General features: G+C 45.9%; 1 protein-coding gene across 2 annotated transcripts in view; it reads right to left on the bottom strand.

Annotated features, from left to right (window-relative positions):
* Positions 1 to 7,601: 7,601 nt before the first annotated feature.
* LOC125486992 (nuclear factor 7, ovary-like) overlaps positions 7,602 to 11,453 on the bottom strand; it is a 7,832-nt gene continuing 3,980 nt past the window's right edge. For both annotated transcript variants that reach the window (XM_048616726.1, XM_048616727.1), the window contains one exon: positions 7,602 to 10,769. In XM_048616726.1, the coding sequence (XP_048472683.1) occupies positions 10,285 to 10,769 (485 nt within the window). In that variant the 3' untranslated portion in view covers positions 7,602 to 10,284. The remainder of the gene's footprint in view (positions 10,770 to 11,453) is intronic.

Below are 11,453 nucleotides of genomic sequence, written 5' to 3'. Positions count from 1 at the left end.
TGCTGCTTGGCCTGCTGTGTTCATCCAGCCCTGCACCTTGTTGTCTCAGATTCTCCAGCATCTGCAGTTCCTACTATCTCTGCTCCAGTAGTCTCTGTGCTATATACTAATTTAACAAAACTAATTGATGACAGTGGTTTAAAAGGGGCTCTGTAAAAAAACAATTAAATGATTCAATGGGGTGTAACAAATTTAAATAGACATATGGCTTCAGGGTTGATGATACGCTCCATTCACTGCAAAGTAAAAACCTCACTTCTGTTGACGCAGCGCTCTGCAATGAATGTTTGGAGCTAAGATAAGATTGTGCATGTTTTATCTCCCAGATACACTGTCATTTTGCCTCAGTGCCAGGACGAGGGTGACGGAATTCACCATTCTCAGCCACCGCTTTTACAGCGTGCATGATGTGTTAGCACTTGTGCACAGACGGTACGGTTCACAGTGGCTGGGTCAGGATGGTTTTGCATCCTTTCGATCATCTAACTTCCGGGACTGTGCTTACACCCAGCACTTCCTTATTCAGAGATAGTAGGAACTGCAGATGCTGCAGAATCCGAGATAACAAGGTGTAGAGCTGGATGAACACAGCAGGCCAAGCAGCATCAGAGGAGCAGGAAGGCTGACGTTTCGGGCCTAGACCCTTCTTCAGAAAAGGGGGAGGGGAAGGGGGTTCTGAAATAAATAGGGAGAGAGTGGGAGGCGGATAGAAGAGGGATAGAGGAGAGGATAGGTGGAGAGGAAACAGACAGGTATTACGAGAGAGTTGCAGTGGGAGAGAGATCCCTTGAGGTTTGTCCGGAGGGAGGAGGGTAACTTCCTTATTCAAACCGCGACTACTTTCAATTCCTGCTCATGTTCACTGCAACATTCACAGAATGTACTTCCTCCTCTGAATTACAGAGGAAGGCGTTGCCACAGACCGTGGCTACAGGTCAATGCTTCTCAGTTTCAAATGTTTGTGTTTTTTGTTTAGACAAGTCCTCCTGAAGAGCAGCTTTCATTTCCAAGAATATCATTGAGAGTCAGGCTAGATGTAGAAAAGTTGAAGGGGAAGTGAACAAACAATAAGAGAGGGAAAGAGAAAACGCGAGGAGAGACCTGGACCTAACATAGGAATGGATTTTCTTTTAAATGTCTTCTACAGGCATATTAATTGTAACAAGCTGATTAAAGAGAACAAAGTCAGAAATCACACCACACCAGGTTACAGGTTTAGTTAAAATCACAAGCTTTCAGAGCGATTTCACCTAACGAAAGAGCAGTGCCCTGAAAGCTTGTGATTTCAAATAAACCTGTTGGACTATAACCTGGTGTCGTGTGATTTCTGACCTTGTCCACCCCAGTCCAACATCAGCACCTTCACACTGTGAAAAAAAGAGCGCACTGATAAAGAACCTAAAGGCGAGGAGGAGAGTGCAGAGGGGCATCTTATGTTAAATGAGTAATTTGCATCTGTCTTTATCAAGGGAGCTGACACCCAAGTCATAGTAAAACAGAAGGGAGGTGGTTTTGACAAAGATGTATTAATTAGGCTTGCTGTATCCAAAGTTGATAAGAATGTAGAAGGACTTAAGAGTAGGAATTGTGGATCTGAGAAACTTCAGATCTTCCAGACTTCCTTAAGTACAAGAGTAGTGTTAGAGGGTACAAGAATGACAAATGTTACACACCCCGCCCCGTTCAAAAAGGATGCAAGGATGAGCCCAATATCCATGGAGCACTCAGCTCAAGTTGCCAATGGTGGATAATCATTTCCAAATGTTAATTCAGGATGATGCTTTCGGTCACTAGTGCAAATGTGGATTAATTAAGGAAAACAAACAGGTATTTACGAAGGGAAGAGATAGTAAGACCTGCAGATGCTGGAGTCAGAGATGACACAGTGTGGAGCAGGAGGAACACAGCAGGCCGGGCAGCATCAGAGGAGCAGGAATGTTGACATTTCGGGTCGGGACCCTTCTTCAGATACTCCCATTTCTGAAGGGTCCCGACCCGAAACGTCAACTTTCCTGCTCCTCTGATGCTGCCTGGCCTGCTGTATTCCTCCAGCTCCATACTGTGTTGTATTTGTGAAGGGAAGTTTGTGTTTTAACTAATGTGCTTGATATCTTGATGATGTAGCCATGAGAATCGAAGAGGATATGGCTGCTGATGTTGAGTGCATGCCATTCTACTACACTCTTCTCTCCAGTCTAATTGGGTCGTGGGTTTTCAAAATTGGATAATTGTCCGAAGAGAAACAAATGCAGGTTTCAGGAAAAAGGTGGATGGGTGACATTAGATGGGTTGCTTAGAACAGACACTCAGACTGACCCTACTGTGCCTTCACCACCCTATTGTTACAGGGAAATTTACAGATTGTAAGGGATAAATCATACCATCACACTACAAGCAACTTAGAGGCTAGTGTCAGTAGGATCTCTGCAGGTAATTCTGTAAGAAGACAATGATAACAAAAACTTTCTGAGAAGGTCTTGGAAGGAGACAGTGTAGGACATACACTGACAAAAGAAAAGGCAGCAAAATACAATACTTGCTGAAACAGAAGAAATTTTACAGAGGTTGCAAAGCAGTGTTGAAGAGAAGGAAGGCAAATGGAAATTAAAACTGGGAGAATCTTAGAAGGCTCTTGCAATGGTATGCCTCATTTCCCAGAATTGGATTATTTGTTGCAGATAAAAACTGATAACTTGGCCAGATAGATCAGAATTATGTTACACATAGATGTTTCCTTTTTGATTAAGACTGTGTGTGTGTATGTGCGTGTGTGTATGAGAGACAGAGAGAGAGTGTATATGTGTGTGTGTGCGCGCATGTGTGAGTGTGTTAGTGTGTGCGTGTGTGTGAGAGAGAGTGTGTGTCTGTGTGTGTGTATGTGTATGAGAGACAGAGAGAGAGTGTATATGCATGTGTGTGTGCACGCATGTGTGTGTGTGTTAGTGTGTGCGTGTGTGTGAGAGAGTGTGTTTGTGTGTGAGAGAGAGTGTGCATGTGCTGTGTGTGAGAGAGAGAGTGTATGCGTGTGTATGAATGCGTGTGTGTGTATGTAATTCAAATTTTACTAATAGATCAAGTTTTATCTGCTCACCGTAGGACAAATATCCCACTGTAGCCAAGCCAAGCCAGTGAATATAAAGCTTTCTGTAATGCCTTTTCCCCCTTGTTGTTGCAAACATTTCTCAGCACCCTGCAGTCTGACTGCCTATTTCTTTTATCAATATCTAGACATGCTAATACCTTATTTCAGAATCTGACTTTTTTTTTGGAGGGGATGGAGCAGTTAGAAAGCAGCTAAGTCTCCCTCTGACAGGACTTTGTGGACTTGTGTAGACGTCCCTGTATCTGGGAGAAAAAGACAAGCAACTCAGGAAGTAGAACAGATGAGATATCCAATGACCAGAGTTATTTGGTTTGTGATAGCACTATTACTTAATCTTTGCTAAAAAGATGCATGAAGTCTAACAGTTCGATTTACATCTCCATGCCAATCATAGATCAGCGTTCTCTTCTTGTTATGTAAAAGTGATGACAGTGGATGCAGATACAATAGGGGCGTTTAAGGGACTTTTAGATAAGCACATGAATATGCAAAGAATGGAGGGATATGGACCAAGAGCAGGCAGAAGAGATTAGTTTAATTTGGCGTCATGTTTGGCACAACATTGTGGGCCAAAGAGCCCGTGCCTGCACTGTATTATTTTATGGGTGAAGTTTATTCGCTGACTGGGTGAAATTGACCTTAACACATTAACCATTGGCTTTATTTGCTGTGTTTGCATAACAGGATGCTAACAGTATAAAAATAAGCAACTTTTCTGTCTGCTCGGGTTTTGCCTCAGTCCAATAACTGAGGCAGATCTCTCCTTACAACACTCAGATAAAAGAATCATGAAAGCCTTTACTCAGCTCACAACGTAGAATCCCTATAGTGTAGAAGCAGGCCATTCAGCCGATACTGACCCTCTGAAGAGTATCCCACCCAGACCCAGCCCCCTACCCTGTAACCCTGCATTGCCCACAGGTAATCGAGCTAGCCCACACATCTTCAGTCTGTGAGAGGAAATCAGAGTAAACCCACTCAGACAGTCGCCTGAGGGTGGAATTGAACCCAAGTGCTGTGCAGCAGCAGTGCTAACCACTGAGCCACCCACGCCTGATGTTTTCTTCTCCAAAATCGTGACAACTGTGTTTCAATGAACACTGCATCTTTGATTTCTGTGCAGTGTAGAGGCATATTAAATGCATCAATTAACTCCACATAACAGTTTGATGTTGTACTGAGCCCCAAAATGTGCTCTACAGGTGCTGGAATAATTTTCATCTCAAATCTGGTATCCACAATGTGAATGTGTTTGCAACTGTCTGTGATAATTAACTGGTTTGTTTAAAAAAAAAATCTTCTCATGTTAATATGCAGTTTATTTTACGATATAGTTTTATGAATTAATTGTGGTTTTATGCTTCCAAACATGTTGGGTACAGACATTGCACTATGCAGACATAGAGTAAGGTAGGAGCCTAAAGTGGTAACTTACAAACTGAGAGTGGTTCGTGTGTGAAATGAACTACCAGAGCAAGTGGTGAGTGCAGGAGCTATTACAGTGTTTAAGAGACATTTGGATAGGCACGTAAATAGGAAGGGTTTGGAGGGATATAGAACAAATGCAGGCAGGTGGGAATAGTTTGGTTTGGGAACATGGTTGACATGGGCTAGTTGGACCAAAAAGTCTGTTTCCGCGCTGTATGCCTCTATGACAAACTTCAGTGATGTGGGAAGGTGCTGCAGTTGCGCTGTTTAGAACAGTGAAGGTGGATAGGAGGTTGAATAGAACTGTTCAAATTCTCGAATGGGCTTGATAGAAGAAATAAGGATTAATCCTTTACAGCAACATCAGCGTCCAAAGGAGGCAGATATTGCAAAACAAATCAGACAGATTTTTGCCATGGGTAGTTGTGAATTGGAATCCATTGATTGTAAAGATTGTGTGGAAGCAGATTCAATCAGAAATTTGGAATTGCTTTACTGCTGGCAAATGGAATAAATATAGGACTGTGGTGGGATGGTGCCATTGTTACCTGACAAGTAATCCAGGGGTCCTGGCTAATATTGTCCAGACAGGGGTTCTAATCTCAATAAATGTGGAGCTGGAAAAGCACAGCAGGTCAAGACAACATTGACTTCCCTGCTCCTCGGATGCTGTCTGACCTGCTGTGCTTTCCCAGCTCCACATTTATTGACTCTAACTTCCAGCATCTGCAGTCCTTACTGTCTCCAGGGGTTCTAATCTCATCACAGCACTGGGTGGAAATTAAATGCCATTTATAAAATCTGGAATCAGAAGTTCAGAGTAGCCGCACGGTGCAGATGGGGGCCATTCAGCCCATTTAATTTGAAGAGCATCACAGCCTGACCCTGTAACCCTACACTTCCCATGGCTAGTCAACCTAGCCGGCACACAATAAGGCAATTTAGCATGGCCAATTCACCTAACCCGTGCACGTTTAAGCTGTGGGAGGAAACGCAAACAGACACAGGGAGAATGTGCAAACTCCACACAGACAGTCGCCCAAAGGTGGAGTTGAATCCAGGTCCCTGGTGTTGTGAGGTAGCACTGCACCACTGTGCCATCTCTGGTTAGTCTCATTAATGGCAACTGTGAAACTATCATGGATTGTTAAAATAAAAACTCACCTGCTTAAACCCTTTAGGGAAGGAAATCTGCTGGCCTTACTCGATCTGGCCTGTATTTGACTCCAGATTCATGGCAAGATGGTTGACATGAAACTGGCTTCTGAAATGAATTAGCAAGCAACTCAGTTTCAGTGCAGTTGGGGTTGGGTAACAGTTGCTGCCTTGCCATTGATGCCCATGAGACAGTTTTATTTCTAAAATAAACAGGGAAGGGCGATTAATTAGATGACTGTGTGAAAGAGCTGATACAGGGTGATGGGCCGAGTAGCCTCCTTTTCTGCTTTATCAAGAGGAAGCACTGAGTCCTTTCCCAAAATCCCAGATCATGCCTATTCACCTGCCATCTCTTCACAAGCACATGGCTTACCTGAGACGCTTCCACTTAACCTGTTTCAATTCCTTTCCAAATTTGAGTCTCTTGGCTTGAACCTCGCACAATTCTAATGGCTTAAACAAAAACAAAGTTGCTGGAAAAGCTCAGCAGGTCTGGCAGCATCTGTGAAGGAGCAAACAGAGTTAACATTTCGGGTCCAGTGACCCTTCCTCAGAACTGCTGGCTTAAACTTAAATGGCTTAAACTTTGTCAGTTTGAAAAATTTGAGGACTTCCATACAAACACCCCTGGCTTGGAACCTCCACGGACTGGAAAATATTTTTGCCGTAGTGACTACTTGACCTAAAATGATTTGATTCTTCCAATCTAAACGAAAAATTAAACCAATGCCCCAGCCTAATTACTCTGCCTGTCCTAAACTCACTAATACAAACAATTTTGTTCATTAACACCACATGTTTTCTTAGAAATGTTGCATTTAGGTCACTGTCCAGGCAACTTTTTCTCTTAAAGAAAAATACCTTACGACACCAACCAAAATCTGTCTGCTTTTTAAAATCCAAATTACAGCATTATATAATGATTAATCTTACTCAGAAGCATCAATCCCAAACCCTTCACTTGTAACCACTAGCTGGTAACTCACTGACCCTAAACTGTGCTCTGTGATGTTGGACATGTGCTGCAATGTCACTGATCATAGAACACAGCCACTTTATCAATATCCACTGCAAGCCCAAGAGGATAACATTTAACCGCAGGCTCTTTGTAAAAGAGTCCAATGAGAAGCATTATTGAAGCAGTGAATGCTACAGAGTAATGCTGACAATTGCCATGAGGAAGTAAAGTTGTCCATGTGTTTCCCAGCCCTTCCCTCCCTCCCCACACCCACCTCCTATTTTCTATGGGATTCTGCGGATACTGGTGGATGAATGCTTAAGCAACTCTGTGGTCGTGCATTTTCCGTATTTGCTCTGTCAATGCCAAATCACTGTGTTGTTCAACGTAGTTTCCCAAACAAAAATAAGATTAAATTATTGAGGGATTTTAAATGAGAGTGTAGTTGACCCCTAGGGTGGCGCAGTGGCGCAGTGTCTCAGTGGTCAGCACTGCTGCCTCATAGCACCAAGGACTAGGGTTCAATTCCAGCCTCGGGTGACTGTCTGTGTGCAGTTTGCACGTTCTCCCCGTGTCTGTGTGGGTTTCCTCCAGGTGCTCTGGTTTCCTTCCACAGTCTAAGGTTAGGTGGATTGTCCATGTTAAATTGCCTGTAGTGTCCAGGGATTTGCAGACCAGTTGATAGGGTGCATCTGGGTGGAATGGTCTTCAGAGGAGCAGTGTGGACTTGATGGGCCAAATGGCCTTCTTCCTCACTGCAGGGGATCTATGATTCGTAAGCATTGCACATAATGATGAGGAGTGTGCCCAGAAGTGATCATTCAAATGAGATTATGATAGTCTGGACAGTTAATGAATCAGTTCACTGTTTTCTCTCCACTTCAATGATTGAAAATTTGTGAACAGTGAAACGTGGCAAAATAACTGCAAATAATAAGATCCATCACAAGCTCAAACATTTCTTTTTGTTTTAATGCGTTGATACCTCGAGCACAGTGTCTTCTCAAGTGTAAAGAGTCTGAATGCATATACAGGTGAAAGACATTAAAACTACAATAAGGATACAGAGCAGTCGATACAAACATTCCAGTTCAGAATTGAGTCTCCACGAAAATAAGTAATTATATTTCTATTTTATTATCTGGATCCTAAATCGCTTTAAATCCTTTCTCTTCATCCCACTTTCTCCAATGTATATTTGAATGCTTGCAAAATCGTAGGCATTTACCACGGAACTGTAAAGAGATCTCTCCTGATCCCTGGTGTAAAACTATACTACATTAATCATTGATTTTTAATTACATTAATCGTTGCCACTGGTTCCTAAGCCCTAAGCATTATGTTTCCTCGTCCTCCTCGCTCCTGTTCATCATCATTTTAAGCCTATTATCTCAGCTCTACAGTAACAGGCACAACACTTAATTGTGCACAGGGGGCCATCGCTGAATGTCCTGCATCTGGACTTTACCGTTCTGTCATTCTGTCTGTCCCACTTTGCAAAGAAGGGGGACAGCTATTCTCTACACCTGAGGCTCAAGCCACACATTGCCTCTCTCTAGTCAGCTTTTCACGAGCCTCTGGCATTGATTATGCCATACTGGAGATTTTTGAGAACGTGTTTTTTTTTCACACGGTCGCTGACAAGGCTGGCACTTTTCACTCATTTCTATTTAACTTTGAACTGAGTGACTCCCTAATTCCATTTCGGAGTCAACCACATCGCTGTGAGTCTGGAGTCAGATGTAGGCCAGAGAACAGGCAAAATAAGGCCAGCGGAAGTCTTTCCGCAAAGGGACCTTAATCTAACAGAGACAACACAGTGTAGAACTGGATGAACACAGCAGGCCAGGCAGCATCAGAGGAGCAGGGAAGCTGACGTTTCGGGTCGGGACCCTTCTTCAGAAATGGGGGAGGGGGAAGGGAGCTGAGAAATAAATAGAGAGAGAGGAGGTGCGGGGCATGGGCTGCTGTGTTTCTCCAGTTCCACACTGTGTTATCTCTGACTCCAGCATCTGTAGTTCTACCTATCTTTCATTAATCTAACAGATGGGTTTTTTTACAACAACGGACACAAGTCTGTAGTCACCATTAGACCCAATGGTCTAATAATTCCAGGTGGGATTATTTGAATCTAAATTCCACTTTACAGTACAGAAGAGGCCCATCAGCACTGAAATAAAACTGCACTAAACCCACCAAGAAGAACTGTGGATGCTTGAAATCAGAAGCAAAGACAGAAATTGCTGAAAAAGCTGAGCAGCTCTGGCAGCATCTGTGGTGAGAAATGATTTCACTCTGCAAATGCTGCCAGACCCGCTGAGCTTTTCCAGCAATTGCTGTTTTTGTTCACTAAATCTATATCAGTGCTACTTTCCCACATTTGGCCCAAAGCCTTGAATGTTGTGACATTTCAAGTGCACTTTTCCAAAGGTTGTGAAGTTTCCCCTCACAACTACCTTCCCAGACAGTGCATTCCAGATCCCTGGGTGACCTCTGGGTGAAATTTGTTTACCTCAAATCCCCTCTAAACTCCTCAAAATTAAGCCTTTTGGTTGTTGACCCTTCGACTGAGAGGGACAGCTGTTTTCTATCCATGCCGTCCATGCCCCTCATAATCTTCCACACCTCAAACAGGTCGCCCCCCACCCCCGACAGTCTTCTCTGCTCTAAGGAAAGCAACTCAAAACTTATTGCTCTATAGCTACGTTGCAGGGCTGGGATTGAAACCCTCTGAGCATTAGCCAGACCCTTCAAGTCCTGTGACTGTCCCTGCCTCAACTTTTCCTACAAGTGCTGGGAACCCCTCTCCCCCATTCTGATCTCCAGCATCTCTGCATGTCTGCAGTTGTTCACTCGGTAACCTACTTCCATTGGTGCTCCCTCCCCACCCTCGTTCCTCTCTCTCTCTCTCTCCCGCCCCCCACTTTCAACCCCACATCCCCCGCTGTTCCAGTTGGAGTCCAGGATCCTCTTAGGTGGCATTACAAATTGTAATGTCGTCAATTTCCACACCCTGATAGCGACTGGGCCTGAATGAGAGAGGATTTCTATAAAATGCATAAAATTCCAACAGCTCTGGAGAGACTGAATGCTTGCCTTGCCTGGAGGGAGAGGGGCGGTGGGGGGCGCAATGCTGTTGAGGTCTAGACCAATGGGGTCTCAGAATACAGAATAGACCATTTGGCACTGAAGTGAGGAGAAATATCCTCACTTAAGGGGCTGGTGAACCTGTGGACCTCTCTACCACAGAAGGCCATGATGCCATTGAATATTTTGAAGAAATAAATGGGATTCCACAGGCCAAAGGCGTCAAGGTGGTGGGGGGGTTGGGGGAGAGACAGCTAGGGACATGAAGGCGAGGTGGAGGGTCAGTCACCCTCTGTTGAGTGGTTTGACGGGCCGAGTGGCCATTCCTTTCTCTCCTGGGGTTGGTCTCCGCATTTTCACCCCACTCACTGAAGCAGTTGCTGCGTTTCTCCTCCAATCCTCTCCTTCCCACCCCCATTTCAGGAATCCAGAAAGGACCGAGCTGTGAGATCCGGCCTGGCGGATATTATGGGATGGACGGGGTTTATTGAGCTCTGGCGCTGCAGATGCTCAGAGGAGCCGAGTTGGATCCGTCGTGATTGGGCCCGGGTCAGAAGAAAGGGTAGACCCTCTCGGCGAAAGGGTGGGTGTAGGTGTGCAGATGGGACATGTTATCCGCATTGTAAAACGAAACCTGCCCAGCCCCGTGGTCCAGCAGGACCCCCACCTTCCGGGGCCCGGCACTCGGGCTGAGGGGGGTCAGGGACGGGGCGATGCGGGCCACGCAGCCATGTTTGGGGAAGAGCCAGACGGTCCAGTACCCGCACTTGGGTGTGGGATCGATCTCCCCCTTCCGAGGTGCGGACTCCGCAGCCACCCCCAATCCCCACCATGTCTTATCGGCCACTTCCACCTGCCAGTAGTGCCTTCCAGACGTGAACCCCTCCGACGCCAGGACGAAAGCACCGCGGTCAAACCTCTGCGGGATGTCGGGGAGCTCCCGCTCTTCGTTCCCCAGTCTCACGCTGGCCCGGTCCTCAGACACCATGAGCCAAGGATTAGCTGTGTCTACATCCAGAATCACTGAGACTGGGGCTATGGGAGAGACAGAGAGAGAGAGAGAGAGACGGGTGGAGGATGGGTGTTGATTTCCCGAAGCGATTCCTTAAACCAGAGTCTCCATTTTCCCTTCTGTTTGACAAACACTGACGACGTGCCCCACACTTCCCAGTGTCTCTCTACATCAGAGGATTTACACGCTGAACCGACGATTTCACTTTCTGGCATCTCCCCGGACACTGCTATCCCGATCGGAAATTCCTGCCCTCCCTCCTCCTCCTCCCATTCTCTTCCACCACACCCCCCACATTGCACACCCAGCCTCCCCCACATTGAGCTCACATCCCACTTTAATGTCGCCTCCCCACCCATACACCTCCACCACACCATTCCCCACCCCGCCCCCACAACTTCATTATCACGCCCACCCCCCGGCCCAATTCCACCCCAACCCCACACCGACCTCTCCCTCACTACGCACCTCCTGTACCGCACCCATCTCCTGTACCGTACCCACCTCCTGTACCGCACCCACCTCCTGTACCTCACCCACCTCCGGTACCACACCCACCTCCTGTACCACACCCACCTCCTGTACCGTACCCACCTCCTGTACCGTACCCACTTCCTGTACCTCACTCACCTCCTGCACCGTAGCCACCTCCTGCACCGTACCCACCTCCTGTACCGTACCCACCTCCTGTACTGTATGCGCCTCCT

The sequence above is a fragment of the Rhincodon typus genome, chromosome 35 (genome assembly GCF_021869965.1).
Source record: "Rhincodon typus isolate 14 chromosome 35, sRhiTyp1.1, whole genome shotgun sequence".
NCBI lineage: Eukaryota > Metazoa > Chordata > Chondrichthyes > Orectolobiformes > Rhincodontidae > Rhincodon > Rhincodon typus.
The sequence above is the reverse complement of the archived record's forward strand: the minus strand, read 5'-3'. Positions and strand labels throughout refer to the sequence as shown.